This window comes from Fusarium odoratissimum (genome assembly GCF_000260195.1).
Source record: "Fusarium odoratissimum NRRL 54006 unplaced genomic scaffold supercont1.25, whole genome shotgun sequence".
In the NCBI taxonomy this organism is placed as follows: Eukaryota; Fungi; Ascomycota; class Sordariomycetes; order Hypocreales; family Nectriaceae; genus Fusarium; species Fusarium odoratissimum.
The window spans coordinates 501,528-520,642 of record NW_022158778.1 but is presented as its reverse complement, the minus strand read 5'-3'; the positions used below and the strand labels follow the sequence as shown (position 1 = coordinate 520,642).

Genomic DNA, 19,115 nt, shown 5'->3' with positions numbered 1-19,115 from the left:
GAGATCCACTTGGCCTGTCGGTCTAGGGTAACCTAGTCTGGTCTTGCGCTGTGACAATAAGATCCTATACCTTATATTAGTATTATTTCTGGCATAGTCCTTAGTAGGTATTATTTTAGTCTTTCCTCTTTAATATTATACTTATAAATAGCTTTATTTTATAAAAGAAGACCTAGTAGCTGCATTAGAAGCCCTATAGTATACTTTAAGACTAAAAAGAGGCTATTTATAATACTATTTTTAATAAGTATAATACTAATAGTAGTATAAGGAAGAAATACTATATAGGAAAGGAAAAAGATAATAAGGATCTTAAAGTATAGCAAATTTACCTACAAAGAGATATTAATTATATCAGAAGGGGTAAGAATTCAGCCTGCCTAGCTTATAAAGGCTACTAGCAAAGGCAGCCTTAACCCTTTAAAAAAAGGAAGGAAAAAGGAGGCTATCTTAAGCCTATTTCAGGAAATCAGCAAATTTAGAGGACCTAATATAGTTATAAAGTATATAATATAGTAATTTATAATAATACTAACTATTAATACTTCTATCACATGCTAATTTAGGTGTAGTAAAAGATACCGATTATTATAGTTATTTTAATTAGCGCCTGCCCTATGTTATAACCTGTTTATAGCCTTGTGCTGGTCAAAGAGATACTAGATTAACGTTTGACGGCCGCCGGTTGCTTCAGACCATGCCAAGGTCACTAGGATCGACATTCTCTGTTATTATTTGTTCTATTAGTTCCTCGGCGGGGCTGGCTGTCACAAATTACGACTCATATCCCGGTCCCTCAGATGGCTTTTTTATCTGGCAAGGCGAGGCAAGAAAACTTAGGATCTCTTTACTAGATGACACAATTACCTAAGTAGACTCAGTACAAGCTTAGTAGACCTTACGACTATACTGTCACATATGCTCGAATGGCCCACATCAACTCGTCATCTCGAGATATTTATTAAGCCCTCTTCTGCCTCCTATCTGAAATATGGGATACATGGCAGCATGACCCTGATGGATTCTTAACCAACTGTTACAAGATCGGCGAGCCCGACAAATCAGACAACGTTTTCGATCATCATTTCAAGACAGGGAATTCAGTCATCAATATATACTTAATGTTTTACAGTTCTATAGCCTAGAATACATTGTTACACGGTTGTTCCTAGCCTCGACCTCCAGGCTTTCCAACACGACGAGGGTGATTTTGATGGTTGCGATGTGCCGGTTCTGCTAATAATGCATTAAACATCCAAAGGAATTGATCAAATGTTTGGTAGAGTAGAGTGCCGCTTTTCTCTGCGCCTTGCTGTGGCCTCCAGAGCCCGTGTTGCTTCCTCCCGACGGATTATCGTCATGTCCTGGCCTGACATCAGAATCCTCGGTTCTGAAATAGGCCTCGCCGCTATCCTCGTTGCTACACAGCCAATCCTCGCTCTGCCTCAAGTTCTCCTGTATTCCTTATCCTGCCTTGCCTCCGCAGCACTGTGCATGACCAATTATCGTCGATCGTACCACGGAAACTACCTTCTCCAACCATGTGCTTGGCGACTTTTCTTTTCGACTCTACTCAAGCTTTTTGAAAGCTGGGGCAGGGGTAGGGGGGTCCTTAGGCGTATCTGTCTCCTCGGGGAATGGTGGGGGTATGCTCTCCTCCTTACCGCCACCAAAGTATTTCTCAAAGTCCTCGTTGTCACCAAATGGTCGCTTGCCCAAGATACGAACCATGTCATCTCGGACGAGAACCTCCTTCTTGAGCAACTCCTGGGCGATTAGTCCAACTTCCTTCTTTTTCGAGGTCAGAAGGTCTCGGCAACGCTGGTAGGCTGCCTCCACAATTCGGGAGACTTCCTGGTCGATCTGCTGGGCAGTAGATTCGGCAAATGGCTTCTGCATGCGGTTGGGGTCATTCTCGAAGTGAACAGGGCCCACCTTCTCGGACATGCCCCATTGGGTCACCATGTTTCGTGCCATCTGGGAAACCTTCTTGAAGTCGTCACTAGCACCTGTTGTCACGGTGGGGAAATGAAGCTCCTCAGACACACGGCCACCCATTGTCATAGCCATTCGGTCCATGAGCTGGTTGGTGTTCATCAGGTAAGCATCCTGGGGCAGGTACTGAGCATAACCCAGAGCACCTTGGCCGCGGGGAATAATGGAGACCTTGAGAAGAGGGTCGGCATGCTCCAGGAACCAACCACAGATGGCGTGGCCGGCCTCATGATATGCAACAGTCTTCTTCTCCTCTGGCTTCAGCACGAGAGACTTGCGCTCAAGACCTCCGATAACCCGCTCAATGGCCCGCTCAAAGTGGTCCATCTTGACCTCATCAGCATTGCCTCGGGCAGCTAGGCAAAGTTAGCCAGGTAACACACAAAATCAGGATAGCCGGTAGAACATACCAATTAGAGCAGCCTCGTTGACAACGTTGGCAATATCAGCACCGGAGAAGCCAGGGGTCAGAGTTGCCAGACGACCAACAAGGTATTCATGGTCCTCGTTCGTCACAATCTTGTTCAGATACACCTTGAAGATTTCCTGACGGCCTTTCATCGTAGGACGATCAATGAAGATATGTCGGTCAAATCGCCCTGGTCGCATCAAGGCTTTGTCGAGCATATCCGCTCGATTAGTGCCAGCAAGAACAACAACCTGCTCGCGGGTATTGAAACCGTCCATTTCAGTGAGAATCTGGTTCAGAGTTGCTTCCCGCTCATCGTTGCCACCAAATCCCCGGCCGCTCTCCTGTCGCGCACGTCCAATTGCGTCAATCTCATCAATGAAGATGATGCAAGGGGCGTTCTTACGTCCTTCGGCGAACAAATCTCTCACACGTGAAGGACCGACACCGACAAACATTTCAACGAACTCAGAACCGCTCACACTGAAGAATGGTACTCCAGACTCGCCGGCCGTGGCCTTGGCAAGCAATGTCTTACCGGTACCAGGAGGACCAGCTAAGATAGCACCTCGAGGGATCTTGGCACCTAGCTTTTCGAATTTCTCGGGCTGCTTCAGGAAGCTCACAAATTCCATGATCTCGGTTTTTGCCTCTTCGAGGCCAGCAACATCTGAGAATTTGACCTTAACAGCACTCTCGGCGTTGAACTTCTTAGCCTTGCTCTTGCCGAAGTTGAACATACCCCCTCCAGCACCACCACGTCCACCCATTGACCGCTGAGTCCAGAGGATCAAACCGATGAAGAGCAGTGTAGGACCAAAGGCCAGAAGAAGGTTGCCAAGGGTACTACCACCAGCCTCATAGCTCACGGGTATTCTTTCAGAGGGCGGAATACCCAGCTCATCTTGCGCCTGTTCTAACTTTCGCTCGAAGGATTCAACAGACCCTATGGAGAACACGTAGCTCTTTCTCGCAGGTTGCCCGCCCTCACCAGTAGCTCCAGTTGCAGATGGATGAAGCTCTACCCGGACGTGTGAGCCGTTAACAACAATCAGCTTCTGAACCAGGCCCTTATCCAGGAATGCTTTCCGCATCTCTTGCCAAGTAATCTCCTTCTCAGAGAAGGGGTTGGCAAAGAGTTCCGCAATCCATACAGTGACACCAATGGCGATACCAGTCTGAACAGCCTCCAGCCACCCGCTGCGCTCATTCTTCGGTGGCTTGCCACCCTTCTGCTGCTGCTGCTGCTGTTGCTTCGACTTGTCAGCGCCACCCTTTCCGTCCTGGGTCTTCGGTTCCTGGTCCATGCGAAAGGATGAAAATTGCCCATCCCGGTTGTCTTGTTGATCCTCCAACTCTATTATCCGTTCTGTGACCATGTATACACATCGCATAAGTCTTCCCTTGTCCAGAATCGAAAGGTTGCCGTTCTGGCGTTGCTTCTGAAGAAGATCTCGGGTCTCGGCAGGAGCGCCAACAATTTGAAGTTTCTCAAGAATGTCCTTCGCCACCGGCCTTTGAGCCTCTGGAAGTCGACTTGTAAATTCCTCGAGATGTGCCAGTTCCTCCTTATTCAAGTGAATCCAGCCTTCGGGCAGAGGTGGCGGCTTTGGTGCTTCAGACTTGCTTCCATCGGGCCCATCCTTTGCACTGTGTTGATTCAATGGCTTGCTTCCATGCTCATCATCTTTGTCGGGGTTTGATCGGGGATCTTTGCCGGGAGGTGGGGGTTGCGAGGAATATGTCCTTGCTCGAATGGCGAATGCGGCAGAAGTCTTTGCGGGGATCGATCTGGTGACAAGTGACGGTCTTGCACATAATCGTAGTGCAGGCTGCGTTGACAATCTTGTCGCTCGTGCGAGCTGGCTTGATTGTCTTAAAAATCTCGACATGGCGGGCAACGCAGGCTGGCGCAAGTGCGGAACTACCGGGGTTGTGTGTACAGATAAAGGTAATTGAGAGCGCCGTGCTATCTCATAGGGTAGCACGGCTCAAGCCAAAAAGGCTATTGACTAATATTTGAGGCCGGTATACAGTCGTATATGGCGAGAACTCGGAGTCCCAGCGCCAATGGATGAATATGAATATGTTGGATGACACCACCAAGTGCAAGCTTCTGGTGATGAGTCTACAGCGGTTGCTTAGCTCGAAAAATGATGATCACGTGTTGGGGAAATCGCTGAGGTGGGGTCCACTGAGAGCGGAAGGTGAGAAGATTGGCTGATATGATCGCCTCAGGGAATGTGTCAGTACGTCAATGAGTGATGCCTATCTTAAGTCCGTTCGGCTCTGTAACGCTTGACATCAGGTACCTAATGTTGTGAAGTAATACATCGATATGGGTAAGTACATAGTTTTGTACTTGTCAACTTTCATCCTCACAGACTACTAGGTACTTAGGTATTGTTGAAGTTAGCAGTGGCAATTTGCGCCTCATTTCCCAGTACTGGTGATGGATGTAAGTATCATAGAACTCTTGGCGGTGCTGTCTGCTTCATAGTTATCTCCAATACAAGAGAATATTCTTCGTAGCTATCTTACTACGATATAAGATATGCCATGTTCAGTCTTTTCAGCAGGAGAGTAGTAAACCGAATTGAATAAGGATTTGGGCAACACTGAAGGGAAGACTGCCTTGGTAGGCAACTGTCTGTCTTGGGGGGGGGGGGGGCAAAAAAACTTGGGACATCTATTATAAGTGACAAAATGACCTAGGCAAGTTTGATATAACTTAGTGTAGATTTCGTAGACCTTGGATTGGGTATTTTTGGCACCTTGGTTTGACATCAGAGGTTTTCTTGCTCCTGGAGGTTCGTCCACTACCCTATCACTCGGCCCATTCCAGGTTGTGAATTAGAATGGATCGTATAAGACCATCGCCTTTCACCGGAACTCGACATTCTTCCTTTGATTCCCTGAGATGCAAGACGATCTCTGCACCCTTGGCTCCCTCGAAATCAGGCAAGTCACGCCAAATTTCAGTCCTTGACTTTTGGGCAATTGGGTGGTTGAAGTACAGCTGCAACACACGACGAGCCTGCTCCTCGTCGCCGATCTCGAACAGTACTACCCTCGGCTTTAGGAGTTCTGCAACGTCCAAAAGCCGTGCGTAAAAGACGTCTGCTGGGTTGCATTTACTAGGGCAAGGGAGGTCTTTATCGGGAACCAATGCGAGGCGCGGTTCATATTTTCGGACTGAATAACCGAGTTGCCCACGGCCATGATGCCAGATATCTTCTGATATATATGGAGGATTAGACACGAGAATATCCCAGGGGGTAACGGCGAGCTGCTGCATGTCGCCATCACTGAAAACGTTTGCTCTTGTGATGTCAAGCCGCTTGTGTTTTGTAGGCTCCATCAAATTTCCAAGCCTGACGTTCCGTGCGATGTTCTCCTGCGCGAGTCGGAGGGCTACAGGCGAAACATCCACTCCTCGCACGGTCAAGTTGTCAACCGAGTGCTGGAGGGATGAGAAAACTCCAAGGGGTATACAACCAGTTCCTGTGCAGAAGTCGATTACGTTTACTCCACGGTCGAGTTTCCTTACGTCTTGTCCTAAAAGCTCCCCTGATTTGACGAGGTTTGTTAGGTGGAAAGTGTATGCTTCGGTTTCTGGTCTAGGTATTAAAACACCTTGTTTGCACTTGATGTCGAGTGAACCAAATGGCTGAGAGCCGATGACATACTGAAGAGGCTCACCACGCCCTCTTCTTCGGCATAGATTGTCTAACAGCCATGATTTGTTTCGTGACCGTGATTCATCGGCATGGCTTCTTAGCCATCGTAGCTCATTCTGGGCAGAATTCAGGTCCCGGCAAGCGGGAAGAAGGCTTGCAATATGTGGCGAAAGGCGCCGAGCACGCCGCAACAAAGACGGCTGAATGCGCGGCATGACGAAAGAACTTCATCGTTGAGCCTGCAACGGTGAAAGTTAATGCATGACAGAATTGTAAGCGTGCCATCAGAATGTTGAGGTTGGATGTACACATTGTCATGATTAACCGACCTTTACCCTTCTATCGCGCGCCTCGAAGCTTTGAGCCTCTGAGGGCAGCCCCTGCATCACGTTGCTTTATTCTTTAAATCTTTGTTCACAACTTGTACTACTCGCTCAAGATACTACTTCCTTTTGGATCTTTTTGGTGCTGTATCCTCTAGGTTTGTCCTATCCTTAGAATTGCTCGCCGAGTGATTCGAGCGATACGAAACGCAAATTGCCGACATTCTTGGACTTTTGCTGTAATCGCCACTTTACCGCCAAACCTCAAACCGCCTAACACCCCGATCGAGAACCGAAGATGAACGCGCCTGATCGGTAAGACCGTCTTTTTCTATCTCTTTGTCTCTACCTCTCTCTCTTTATTCGGGCCTCGTCTCGCGTGCTTTCAGGTTCCTTGCTCTTCTCTTAGTCGGCAACAAAACACAGACACCAAGTCAGAGTCCAATACTACACGCTCTTATTATGCTGCTTGGCCAAGCGCCATGTGAAGCCAAATACCCAATATTGATTCGGCAATCGGTCTGTGCCTTAGCATAGTGAATAACTTTCACTCTGACAAGTTGTCAGCTCATATGGCCTTATCACCCTACCGTCTGTTGGTTTAGAAAGCATTATGTGACTAGCAGTGTTACCTAGTTGGCATTACCCCTAAGTATATATGCCCAGCCTTCTTAGGCAGCATGGTTTTTCGAATGTCTGAAAGCCATCAAGTAACTATCCTTTCCTTGATTCTATCTCCTGCGTTCATTTGCGCTGGCAGTGGCGGGCACTGTCTTTCAGACAAGTTATCTCGCGACCTGCAAAAGCCTTTCCGAAGCAAAAAAAAAAGCATTTTCCTCAAGCGAGTCAAGCTCATCTCATCTATTTCAACACCATAAAAAGCACATAGCATATATTTGTCTTTTCACCAAATATTAGACAATGGCCGGTGGTAATCCCAAGCATTTCAATCTCCAAGATGACCCGTTACGTTGCTTCAAACTACTTGACATCTTTCGCAGGCTAACAAACTCAACAGTTTCGAGCTGTTCCTGCTCGGAGAGGGCGAGAAGAAGATCGAGGAAAAGGTCTTCTCAGGTTAGCTCTCTTACGACTTATGTCTATCCCCTGCTTACAATATTCCATTAGGAATGTCCAATACCTCCGATTTTGTCCTCATGAAAGAAGACCACACTCTTGGTAACCTTCTCTCCGAGCACCTGAAGATGCACCCCAATGTCTACATGGCTGGGTATAAGAGTACAGAACCTGCCGCCCTCGGTCAATCTCGTGCTGACATCGTATACAGTCGCTCACCCCAATGTTCCTGAGCTTTTCATACGAGTCCAGACAGACGGAACCATCACCCCTCGCGATGTCTTTACTTCTGTCTGTGAGAAGCTCATTAAACAACTCGAGATGTTGCATCAGGAGTTCACGCGAGAGTGGGAATTGAGACGCATTACCAACACTGGTGAGCAGGGAAACATGCAGAACGGTCACTGAGTTCCGCGTTCATTATCAGGGATCATCTAAAACGGACAGGCATTATGGACGGTCGGCGTTAGGGGGCTGCAGGTTACTGCTTATTTATTTTTAACCACATATAAACCGGAATGAGCTTGAGATTAGACTCTTCTGAGCTATACTGCGGTCCTGGTTTCCACTTAATGTGCATGTTGTGACACACGTATAAAATAGGTCGCGCCAGGTTTGCTTGAGTCTAAAATAGGGGAGTCCTGGGCTCGAGATGAGTTTCGATCGGAAGAGATTTTGCGATGTCTATGATCCTGGTAGACCATTCTCAAGCAGCTCCTTCTGGACCTTCACCACCGGGGATCAACTGATAGAGTTTTAGTACAACAAGCAGGGAACGAGTTGCAATTGACTCACCATGCAGATGTTGTTGCCGTTCAGCAGAATCTTGGGAAGCTTAGTGTGGTTACCCGAGTAGTCACTATTGAGTTAGCCAGTACTGGAAAGGCAATAATGGAGATGTTGCTCATACAACTCGGTCACATCCTCCAGAACCATGTCTATACCGGTGATTAGTTTCGGTAGAGGCGAACTGGGAGAGCAATACTCACTAACGTAGTCGTCAAAACCGACGAGAGTTCCGCTGAATTCTATCACCTTTTCAGTACAATCGTCTATGAGCATACAGAAACTCATCTCTCACCCTTATCGCCCTTCATAATGACCCAAATCCTGGAGCCCACACACTTGTCGATAAGCTCTACATAGAAAAGTTAGTATGTAGCCTTGATACATTAATAGTCCCTATGCAAGGCTACTCACCGAGAGGTAACAGTTGGGATGCCATTGTGAAAATGTGACGTGGGTGGATTGTATGAAGAGTTATCGATCTGAAGCGGCTTCTTTGCGCAGAATTATTAGTACATTTTCAATGAAGTGTCGGTTTTAGTTACCGAAAGCTAGATGCTTTATCTCAGAGTTGAGCTGAAGTCGTCAAGGTCGTCGTCTCACAGTCTCAAAGTGGGATGGATTATGGAGGTGTGAATATAGAGCACGTCCCCACGTGCTCTCGCGATAATCATGGTGACTAAGCCAATCCATTGCCCACCTCCACCCTCCCCAAGCCACCCGCTAACGCTCAGAATCAATGATCGCTCTATTGACGCGGCTGCCTAACAAATCTCACATACTGCGCAGTAGCCTTCGCGTATCAGGGTCATGGGCTTTTGCCACAATGGCTCACCGACGCTGGCTACATTTCAATCACTTCATACCCCAATGATATTGTCTTTACAGGGGCGCATTGCTGGCAGTGTATTAAGACCCTTGACAAGAACGCGTCGGTTCCCCTATACTAGTAGGTATGTTTAGATACCCGTCTTCGTTTTAAAAACTTCCTGACGGTTCTATCTATGAAGGAAAGAGTTTAGCTCCAGCATGTCACCAACTATAAAGAATCGTCTGTGGAATCCGGCTTTCGGGATCAGGTTCTCTCCGAAAACTGATCATCAGCCACCTTATCCTTTCCTAGATATTACTCGATTTGTTCATACCCCTGCCTCTGGGTCTGGAGATGTTGAAAATGGAGATGTCGAAGCTGACGAGTTCAGCGAAGGTGAAGAGTTCGAGCGTGATGCGGCGGAATGGTTCGATCAACAAGATCGGTTGGTATTGCCTACCGTTGAAACCATCTCTAAAGGCACCCAGGTTGCATCAGACACAGACGGAGATCTCGTCGAGGCCTCAAAACGGGAGAAGGCCCTGACGGATTCCGTCACTGCTCCTCTCACATCCTTAGATTACACAATCGACGCCAACCTTTGGGATACAGCCCGAAAGAGTAAGGCTGGCTCCAGCCAGTCGTTCTGGTCCTACAAAATGTACCGTCAAGTTCAAGGAAACGGCGAGGAGCAGAAAGTCAAAGTCCACTACTGCACTTCAAAACATACGATGGAGCATGTTTGTGAAAGGTACTTTTCTGACGAGAAAGTCATTGGCTTCGATTTGGAGTGGTTTGTTGCGAGAGGTCCTGCCAACTCCAACCCTCGACGAAATGTTTCGCTCATCCAGATCGCTAGCCCAAGTCGTGTGGGCTTGTTCCACGTTGCACTTTTTCCCAAGGACGACTTTGTCGCCCCAACTTTCAAGAGGATCATGGAGGACGAAAGCGTAACAAAAGTTGGCGTGGCTATCAAGGGTGACTGCACAAGATTGAAGAACAATCTCGGCATAAACAGTAAGGGGATTCTCGAGCTGTCTCACCTCTACAAACTTGTCAAATACTCGAAGGCTGGAGAGCTAGACCGAATCAATAAGGTCATGGTGTCTTTAGCCGTGCAGACACAGGAGATGTTAGGTCTTCCTTTGTTCAAAGGAGATGATGTGCGGTCCAGTAATTGGATGATGCGTCTGTCAGCAGATCAAATTGCATGTAAGTTAAAATTTGTGTTATCCGTGCTTCTGTAGCTCACGCATATATAGATTCCGCATCAGATGCGTATGTTGGTCTCCAGCTGTACTACGTGCTTGAGCAGGAACGCATGAAGCTTCAGCCTACTCCTCCTCGACCAGCTTTCGTGGAGCAGAATCTTCCTATTCGGTTCTTGACCGCTGATGACGTTGATGAAAGTGATGCGACTTCAGAATCGGGGGAATCTGAGGTGATTGCTGATGTTGAGGTGAGACTTGAAACACCAGAAACCAGGCCTACGCAATCGGCCGCAACGCCCACGACAAAGGCTACGCCCCCATCAGAGAACAATTCCCATGATACAAGGGATCCCCGTATCCTCGCTGCCGAAAAGCACGCTCAACAATACCGTAGCACAACGCGCCGCCAGTCGACTCCACCATTGTCGTCTCTTCGCACTTATTACATGTGGTATGACAACCAAGATCTTACACCAGAGGCCGTTGCTACGCTCTTACGTACTCCTCCTCTTAAGACAAACACTGTTGTTTCTTATATCCTTGATGCCATCATCTCGGAAGGGTTACCTTTTTCCAAGGCGAGGCTTAGAACTGAGGTGTTAGTCCACCTTGCTCCCCAGTCACTAGTGAGTGCCAGGTATCGAGCATTGGTGGATGCAAGTCAAGAGTCTGAAGAAGAACTATAAAACCGATTCTAGGATTCGAGTGCATGCATGGGGAGCTACTCGGAACGCAGCTTCGCTGCAAACTGGATTGGAAACGAATTGATGAAGACTGCTTATTACCTTTTGATCAGGTTGTAATTCGTGATCGTCAGACTTGTTGCCAATTGCATCCTTGAATATCCCAGCCATATCATCCAAGAACACAATAAAAAAAAATCGGTATAAAGGAACAATCGGTTGTAGGTCTCTATTTATATTATACTATGATCCTGGTCCAAACAGGTCACGGCCTCTGTTAATCTGAACCTTCTTATCCTCACCACCACTCACAATACCCCAGGATTGATCCCAGGCCACACTCAACACCTTGGCTCCATCACCAGCGACGGGGAGCTTCTTGCCCTTAAGCCACTCTCGGCCTATGGTGTACACTGGCTCACTTACGCTTCCGCCACCCTCTTCCGATGTACCCATCCGCACGCTTCGAAGATCCCACACACGACATGTACTGTCGTGAGAGCCAGACACAAGCGAGTGGTCGTTTTCGGGCGAAGGCGCCAAAGAGACAACCATATTAACGTGACCGCGGAGTGTCATGGCTGAGGTAGTAGTGGCTGACTCGCGGGGGTCGAGGAGGGTAATATGTCGGGCCGACGAACCAGCAGCGACAAGGGAGGATCCGGGGAGCGCCGTTGCGCATAATAGTGGGTGCATGGTAGTGAGTCGGCTGACCTCGCGCTGAGTTGTTAAGTCAATAGTGCGAACAGTATGATCTTTCGATGCCGAATAGGCGACCGTTGCGTCGTTGGGATGAAAGACGGCAGCAGTCACAGGCTCATCATGGACAGGGATCAAAGCAAGAGGACCACGCTGTGCAGTGTTGGCGGCACTTGCAAGTTTGGCTCGCTTCGTGCTATGTGCAGAAGGCAGGCTCTCGGGATCTGCCTGGGGAGCTGTTCTTTTTGACGACGTCCAAAGACCAACTTTACCGTCAGATGATGCTGTGAGAATACGCTTAGTGGCTCCGTTAATGTCAAGACTGTTGATTTCCTTCTCGTGACCCCAGAGTTCCATGCTGGACTTGAGGGCAGCAGAGAAACCATCCTCAGACTCGCTATAGTCCCAGACAATAACCTTGCGATCCAGGCCAACTGAAGCCAGCTGCTTCTGTGAGATCCACTTAACCGCATTCGCTCGCTGCGTGTGACCACCAGCTCGACCAGCAGGAGACACTGCGATTGCGTCTCCAGAGGGGTTCCAAACTCTAACGAGGCCGTCGTAGGAAGCACTCGCAACTCGTTCGGGGATGTTACTACCACCAACCAGAAGGCCTGCTCGTGAAGTGGCAGATAGGAGGTCTATACCACCGACCCAGTCGTCATGCTCAAAGCTCGCTTCGTAAACCGGGGGTAGCAGACTTCGAACATACTGCAAAGTTAAAGTAGATTCAGATGAAAGACCGTTTGTTGCAAGATACTCTTCGATAGAAGTTCGGAGAAATGTGCCATTGGCGAGAAAGTCGAGAGGGATGGGAGAGGAGGTGTCGAGCATAGACTCGGAGTTGAGAATGCGAGAGAGGCCATATCGTTTAATATCTATGATAAGGATTAGTCCCTTGGTTGCTCTAAGGTATTCAAGAACATCAATAACTGACCTGCAGGCACGAGCAATTGTTGCTTAGAGTCTGGGAGTACCAAATCCTGCTCAGTGGTAGTGAAGACGACCTTCACCTGTGCGACGTCCCCCATTTTTGCGTGGCTGTTCAATTGTTGTTGTCCTTCGAATTATTTTCCAGGTAAATCGATTGGAGGTTGTGGAATAAAAGAGTTCTACTGGTTTTGAAGCCTATTGGGCTCCGGGTATCTCGAACGATTTACTGCGGTGAAGGTATGCTTGTGGTAGATCAGCACGCAAAGATCTCAGCAAAATCTAGAAAATTTTGGAAATTTTTGTAGCCTTGCATTACTTTTGGCCCCACTGCGGGGAGCCAATCTGAGCCACTGACCAATGACGATGTTGGTGATTGCAAGGCTGAACCACTTTCCTGGGGCTCATAACGGACCTGAGATAACTGTACAGAAATGATACGTTAACATAAGATGAAGATATGTTTTGCCAGGCAACTTCTTCGTGAGCCCAATTGCCATGGCTTGCTAGTTTGTAGCATTCTATCAAGCATTCCTAATCAGGAAGTGGGTGATCCTTGTTGAAGAGCTCTTATTGGGTGTTTTTATCTCTTGGATAAGAACTTGAGGTTCAAGAAGTCCATTGCGGTTTAAGCCGATCCTTGAAGTTTGTGAAAGAACACCTTATGTGTGAGTTGAGCATCAAAATTATTATTCATCAGGGAGTTAACACCTTGCTGTGCTGAGCTTCGATGAATGAGGTCACCATGTTTCTTGACAAGTTTCAACTCAATTTCATCCGGCACCCGTGTTGACCTCTATGATTTAATTACACGGAGTATGGTTGTTTTTGAGAAACATGACCATTCCTGAGTCAGCTCGCGAGTCGATAACTTATGCCTGTGACTCTTGTTGAGGGAGAAACGCATTGTCTCTTGTATTGTTTCTTTGTGACGAAGTAATCATGACGATTGAACTCGCTAACAATGGTTGCTACATCTGGTAGCTTATATCATAGCTTTAAAATCCGGAGCATTGTTGCTAGACAAATAAGCCCGTATTCGGTCACCGTGGCATTTTGAGTAATGAAGCTCTTCAAACTCTCCCCATCTGTCTCAATAGAGGTAGGGAGTCGGGTTGACGGAGCAGTCCCGGCACATACATGCTTGTTAATCCCGTAACCGTGGGGAGCTAATCTTGCAGTGTTTTGAAGGAGAGACATACAACACTAGATAAGGGAGTTATTCAAGACGTGAGTATTACGGCTCGGGGTCTCGGTAGAACTTAAACCGCAGAGGTTCGGTCTGTGGCAACAAAGCCACCTATCTCATTTTATTTACTTGCGGGTTGAATATGGTATGTATTCTGTCGTTAATTTTCGAACAAGTCGAACAATAGCTAGATTCTCTGTAGGTAACCGGAGGTTCTATTATGTGTTATAGGTAGGAGGTTGGCAAGGAAACAGGATGCACTGGCCTTGGGGGTTATGGCAATTTGGAGGGAGGGTCTTTTGCTAAAATGGGGGTATGTAATTTTCTTAAGGATTAAGGCAATAGAAAGCCTTGTGTATAGTCTTCAAATCTGGCAAGATAATGAATCTGTAGACACTACTTTGCAGTAGGGTTAATACTATTATCCTTCTCTGATCAGTGCTCTCTAGAGTAGGAGCATACCTTTTCCGCTAACAGATATGATAATGCTGGCATCGATTTCAAAGGCGTATCATAATACAAAAAGGATTCCAGTGACTTGGGGAAAAACCACATCTGCTGAACATGTCGATCTCTGGTATTCCCCCGCATTCCATGACCTCATCCCGACATCCCCCAAGAAGTGCCAGACCTGCGTCTGGCCATACACAAGGCAGGTCAATTTTTTAGGATGAAAAGTTCTGTCTGGTCCTTGTACCTAGTCGCTAGGGTGGTGAGAAGTAAAAAGTCTGCGCCGTGCTGACGTACCCTACAGAACGGGTGGGAGATTTGCGCATGCCGTTGAGGAAAACGTCGAGGCGTATCGACTAATAACAGGCGAGGGAAAAGAGAAAAATTAACCCATGCTCCTCAACAAAGCGACTCAATCTCATAATGGCGTAACATCGAGACCTGGAAATGGCAGTGAAACACCTTGATCAATGGGCCGGCCTCGGCTCTTTGACCGGAGTGGCGTTGGTGTTGCAAGGAGCTATTCCTTTTGATGTCAAGTTTGTGGCGTTTGGCCAAGTCCATTTCTGCGCGGTTAATCTTGATTGAGTTTAGAGAAGCTGGCAATTGAGACCCTCAAAACAGTTTCTTCGAGTGAAGTGTCAAGAGAAAAGGTTCAATGGTCTGGTGGTGGTCGTATGATGATCTCTGATATCATTGTACTGGAGGCTCAGTCGAACAAAACAGGGTCACTAATAATGTAACGCTCAATCGGCTCCTCCAGGCATTAACCCAGGACATTGTCTTTCGAAAAGCATGTAAGACGTTGACCCTGGTCCCTGTCCTTGGGAGCCAAGAGAACGGCTCCATGTGGCGATGGGAGAATTGCCCTGGATTCCACAGTTATTTGGCCTTGGTATACGGGCCTTTAGGTTGGCTTTTGTTTAGGCGCCGTTGCTAGGAGCTTGGGGCCCCGACATCCCACCGACCCCACCCAAGCTTGGGTCGCTAGTACGCCAGAGTACGAGCTGAAGGCCTAAAGCTGTACCCGCAGGAGCATCAACACCAGGCAATATCATGGCCGATAGTTGCTGTAGTGGCCTCTTAGTACCTGCCGAGTACATTATTACACCATCTTTTTGTGAACTCAGCACAATCCCCCTCCATATTGGTTGCTTGCTTCCAACTTCTTGGGCTCGAAATTCCTCCCTTATACTCTCATTTTTCCTTTTCATTCTTCCTACCTTTTTTCTCTCCTCCTCACCACACTTGGGTCCCCTCTCTCTCATCTCAATTGGTGTAGCGCTTCAAAACACCAAAGCAAACCACCACCGCCTGGACCTGAGATCCATCGTACTAGCTATAGCAGTACCCATCGCTGTTAGTGTTTCTCGCTCCTCCAACTCCGCTCCCCATGGGCACATATCCATCTGCATATGGATCCCTCCATCCCCTGTGAATGCCCCATGTTCAGTGCTCAGTGCTCACCCATCCATCGCATGCAGATCCGTCTCTTAGGCTAGGTTCATTCTCATCAGCGGCACAGTGACGCAACATCGAGACCACCACCATCTCGATTCGATCCCTCCGTTTCGCTTCTGCCGATTCCCCCCAGCCACGCTTCGCTACTCCCGAGAAAACTTCTCAATTGGCTTCGCGGACCATCGTTACAGCTTCCTCCTCCTTTATTATAGCTCCTTTCCCTGCTTTCCTGCTCTCCTGTTACTGTCCTCCTGAAAGGTCTCTGCGCTAGCTCCACTGCTCAATTCAACGCGACCACACCCCTGGCCGAAGCCCATCAGATCATCGCGTTCACTGTCTACCTTTCTTCCCCTCAGCGACTTACTCCTCACTTCTTGACTTGAGGTAAACACGTCAAGATGAGCGAAGGCGAGCAGCAGACTCGCGACATCAAGAACCACCTTCTCTTTGAGATTGCCACTGAGGTAGCTCATCGAGGTCAGTCATTTGCGACAGCAAAATCCTTCAATCTCGCGAGTCTTCGCATACTAACTTGAGGTGCAACACAGTCGGTGGTATCTACTCGGTTATCAAATCCAAGGCTCCTGTTACAACAGCTGAATATGGCGACCGCTACACACTGATCGGTCCCCTCAACCATCAATCGGTAAGGCTTCAGCTTGAAGATTGTCATGACTTTCACGTACTGACCACAATAGGCCGCCGTCGAGGTGGAGGAGATGGAACCCACCAGCCCAGAGATCGCTGCTACCCTACAGTCCATGAGAGATCGAGGAATTCACATTGTTTATGGTCGTTGGTTGATTGAAGGGGCTCCCAGAGTTATTCTCATTGACACCAAGACCGCCTATGGTCGCATGGATGAGTGGAAGGCCGATTTGTGGGAAGCTGCCAGCATTCCTTCACCACCTGGCGACGATGAGACCAACGAGGCCATTGTTTTTGGTTATCTGGTCGCCTGGTTCCTGGGAGAGGTAAATTCGCTTGACTATCCCACTTACGTGTCAGATCTGCTAACCTTAGTATCTTATAGTTCGTCTGCCATGAGAAGAAGAGGGCTGTCATTGCTCACTTCCACGAGTGGCTTGCTGGCGTTGCCCTGCCCCTCTGCAAGAAGCGCCGCATCGATGTGACGACGATCTTTACCACACACGCCACTCTTCTCGGCCGATACCTCTGCGCTGGCTCCGTGGATTTCTACAACAACCTGCAATGGTTCGATGTCGATGCTGAGGCTGGTAAGCGCGGTATCTACCACCGATACTGCATTGAACGAGCAGCCGCGCATGCATGTGATGTTTTCACCACAGTCTCCCACATCACAGCGTTTGAGTCCGAGCATCTGCTGAAGCGAAAGCCTGATGGCGTTCTGCCCAATGGTCTGAACGTCACAAAGTTCTCGGCGGTTCACGAATTCCAAAACCTGCATCAGCAGGCAAAGGAGAAGATTCATGACTTTGTTCGAGGGCACTTCTATGGTCACTACGACTTTGACCCCGACAACACTCTATACCTCTTCACCGCCGGTCGTTACGAGTTCAGGAATAAGGGTGTTGACATGTTCATTGAGTCCCTAGCACGATTGAACCATCGTCTCAAGGCCGCTGGTAGCAAGGTGACCGTTGTTGCCTTTATTATCATGCCTGCTCAGACCACTTCCCTCACTGTCGAGGCGCTGAAGGGTCAAGCGGTTATCAAGTCACTCCGAGATACCACACACGTTATTGAGCAAAGCATTGGCCGTCGCATCTTTGAGCGCTCTCTTAAGTGGCATGAGGGTGATCCCATGCCCGATGAGAAGGAACTCATCTCTGCTCAAGACCGAGTTTTACTTCGCCGTCGTCTCTTTGCCATGAAGCGTCACGGACTTCCCCCAATTGTCACCCATAATATGCTCAACGATCATGAGGACCCTGTCCTGAACCAGATTCGACGTGTACAACTTTTCAACCACCCGTCTGACCGAGTCAAGGTAGTCTTCCACCCCGAGTTCCTCAACTCTGCCAACCCTGTACTTCCTCTCGATTACGACGACTTTGTCCGAGGTTGTCACCTGGGCGTCTTCTCTTCGTACTATGAGCCTTGGGGCTATACTCCCGCCGAATGTACTGTCATGGGTGTGCCCAGCATTACCACTAACCTTTCAGGTTTCGGATGCTATATGGAAGAGCTTATCGAGAACTCGAGCGACTATGGTATCTACATTGTGGATCGACGAACCAAGGGTGTTGACGACTCAGTCAACCAGCTCACCTCGTTCATGTACGATTTTTGCGGCAAGAGCCGCCGTCAGCGCATCAACCAACGAAATCGAACAGAGCGTCTTAGCGACCTCCTTGACTGGAAGCGCATGGGCATGGAGTATGTCAAGGCTCGTCAGCTAGCTCTACGCCGTGCCTACCCCAACTCTTTCAGTGGCGACGATGAGGAGGAGGACTTCATCCCTGGTGTTGAGCAAAAGATTTCGCGACCCTTCTCTGTTCCCGGCTCGCCACGAGATCGCACTGGCATGATGACCCCCGGCGATTTTGCCAGTCTTCAGGAAGGCCGTGAAGGCCTGAGCACTGAGGACTATGTTGCATGGAAGCTTCCGTAAGTGAAAGTTTGTGCTTGGTTTGACGCCTTTGCTAATATCATTTACAGTGAGGAAGAAGACCCCGACGAGTACCCATTCCCCCTCACTCTTCGAACGAAGCAACCTGCCCCCCATAGCCCTTCTGATAATGTACCTGTCAACGGAACCCAGTAGGACCAATATTCCAGACTCTTTCGGACAGGGTTTAGAGAAGAGACAGAAGGGGAGGGACTGTATTTGAGTAGACGGGCGAACCTTTATTAATTATTGTTGTTTTCATGGGAACGAGCAAGAGGTGGAAAGGAGCTTTCTCATCAGGCAGAAGCTTGTATGTCATTACTGGTGTTGACGCACATCCGCATTGTCGCAATTTGCATCCTGCGCTTTTCTAGTTAACTAGTTACATCCACTTGGGAAATTTGTTTATGAAGCCTCTGTAGCTATTTCGATCCTTGGTATGGTTGACATGCATGGACTGATCCAAATAACAGAGTGATCTCAGACGTATAGGCGCCTTAACCTGGCGTCTAACTAGGTATGGTGCCAACAACGACAGCCCACTTTACTCCAACACCTACTAAGTTATACTAAAGTTACCTAAGTTTTTATATGGCTTAGGATATGAGTCCTAAGTGTTCTTGTCTGCGCTAGCCTGGCTATCCTAAAGGGCACGACTTTTCTTACAAGAAGAGAGCCATATATGGGCACAGTGATATTTGGGAATAAATAGTTCGGCTTAAACTGTTGTTGATCCAGAGGAGTTCTGAGCCACCTAAATTCAAATCTATCTGGACAGAAAGCCAGAGCGTATCGTGATCATGAAATCGAGAGACTAG

The 19,115-nt window shown here is 48.2% G+C and overlaps 7 protein-coding genes across 16 annotated transcripts; 3 read left to right on the top strand and 4 right to left on the bottom strand.

The window, feature by feature from the left end:
- Positions 1-1,016: 1,016 nt before the first annotated feature.
- Positions 1,017-4,533, bottom strand: FOIG_12268 (AFG3 family protein). Its single transcript, XM_031213160.1, has 2 exons — positions 2,406-4,533; positions 1,017-2,351 (listed from the first exon to the last, which is right to left on the bottom strand). Exons 1-2 carry the CDS (start codon positions 4,294-4,296, stop codon positions 1,570-1,572), a joined length of 2,673 nt encoding a protein of 890 aa, XP_031057456.1. The 5' UTR covers positions 4,297-4,533; the 3' UTR covers positions 1,017-1,569.
- A 435-nt stretch (positions 4,534-4,968) lies between these two features.
- On the bottom strand, positions 4,969-6,352 carry FOIG_12267 (uncharacterized protein). The gene has a single exon (XM_031213159.1). It carries the CDS (start codon positions 6,297-6,299, stop codon positions 5,232-5,234), a length of 1,068 nt encoding a protein of 355 aa, XP_031057455.1. The 5' UTR covers positions 6,300-6,352; the 3' UTR covers positions 4,969-5,231.
- A 75-nt stretch (positions 6,353-6,427) lies between these two features.
- On the top strand, positions 6,428-8,151 carry FOIG_12266 (DNA-directed RNA polymerase II subunit RPB11). Of its 4 annotated transcripts, XM_031213155.1 has the most exons (4): positions 6,428-6,722; positions 7,426-7,484; positions 7,536-7,646; positions 7,696-8,151. In XM_031213155.1, the coding sequence occupies exons 1-4, from the start codon at positions 6,706-6,708 to the stop codon at positions 7,890-7,892; spliced, it is 384 nt and encodes a 127-aa protein (XP_031057451.1). In that variant the 5' UTR covers positions 6,428-6,705; the 3' UTR covers positions 7,893-8,151. The 4 variants fall into 4 exon arrangements, with proteins under 4 accessions (XP_031057451.1, XP_031057453.1, XP_031057452.1 ...); XM_031213157.1 differs by lacking the exon at positions 7,426-7,484 and having other exon boundaries at positions 7,696-8,093; XM_031213156.1 differs by having other exon boundaries at positions 7,426-7,646; positions 7,696-8,093.
- FOIG_12265 (uncharacterized protein) lies at positions 7,868-8,908 on the bottom strand. 4 transcript variants are annotated; one of them, XM_031213152.1, is made up of 7 exons: positions 8,816-8,908; positions 8,685-8,764; positions 8,566-8,622; positions 8,474-8,512; positions 8,395-8,422; positions 8,280-8,343; positions 7,868-8,229 (listed from the first exon to the last, which is right to left on the bottom strand). In XM_031213152.1, the coding sequence occupies exons 2-7, from the start codon at positions 8,707-8,709 to the stop codon at positions 8,191-8,193; spliced, it is 252 nt and encodes an 83-aa protein (XP_031057448.1). In that variant the 5' UTR covers positions 8,710-8,764; positions 8,816-8,908; the 3' UTR covers positions 7,868-8,190. The 4 variants fall into 4 exon arrangements, with proteins under 4 accessions (XP_031057448.1, XP_031057447.1, XP_031057450.1 ...); XM_031213151.1 differs by having other exon boundaries at positions 7,913-8,229; positions 8,685-8,908; XM_031213154.1 differs by having other exon boundaries at positions 7,913-8,229; positions 8,280-8,422; positions 8,816-8,889.
- An 87-nt stretch (positions 8,909-8,995) lies between these two features.
- FOIG_12264 (uncharacterized protein) lies at positions 8,996-12,653 on the top strand. 3 transcript variants are annotated; one of them, XM_031213150.1, is made up of 3 exons: positions 8,996-9,219; positions 9,281-10,293; positions 10,344-12,653. In XM_031213150.1, exons 2-3 carry the CDS (start codon positions 9,300-9,302, stop codon positions 10,976-10,978), a joined length of 1,629 nt encoding a protein of 542 aa, XP_031057446.1. In that variant the 5' UTR covers positions 8,996-9,219; positions 9,281-9,299; the 3' UTR covers positions 10,979-12,653. The 3 variants fall into 3 exon arrangements, with proteins under 3 accessions (XP_031057446.1, XP_031057444.1, XP_031057445.1); XM_031213148.1 differs by having other exon boundaries at positions 8,996-9,223; XM_031213149.1 differs by having other exon boundaries at positions 8,996-10,293.
- FOIG_12263 (ribosome biogenesis protein ytm-1) lies at positions 10,342-12,920 on the bottom strand. The gene is made up of 2 exons (XM_031213147.1): positions 12,612-12,920; positions 10,342-12,552 (listed from the first exon to the last, which is right to left on the bottom strand). The coding sequence occupies exons 1-2, from the start codon at positions 12,703-12,705 to the stop codon at positions 11,219-11,221; spliced, it is 1,428 nt and encodes a 475-aa protein (XP_031057443.1). The 5' UTR covers positions 12,706-12,920; the 3' UTR covers positions 10,342-11,218.
- Positions 12,921-15,298: 2,378 nt separating this feature from the next.
- FOIG_12262 (glycogen [starch] synthase) lies at positions 15,299-18,924 on the top strand. 2 transcript variants are annotated; one of them, XM_031213146.1, is made up of 6 exons: positions 15,299-15,602; positions 15,769-16,181; positions 16,253-16,350; positions 16,403-16,678; positions 16,738-18,296; positions 18,348-18,924. In XM_031213146.1, the coding sequence occupies exons 2-6, from the start codon at positions 16,103-16,105 to the stop codon at positions 18,451-18,453; spliced, it is 2,118 nt and encodes a 705-aa protein (XP_031057442.1). In that variant the 5' UTR covers positions 15,299-15,602; positions 15,769-16,102; the 3' UTR covers positions 18,454-18,924. The 2 variants fall into 2 exon arrangements, with proteins under 2 accessions (XP_031057442.1, XP_031057441.1); XM_031213145.1 differs by having other exon boundaries at positions 15,728-16,181.
- The last annotated feature ends 191 nt before the right edge of the window (positions 18,925-19,115 follow it).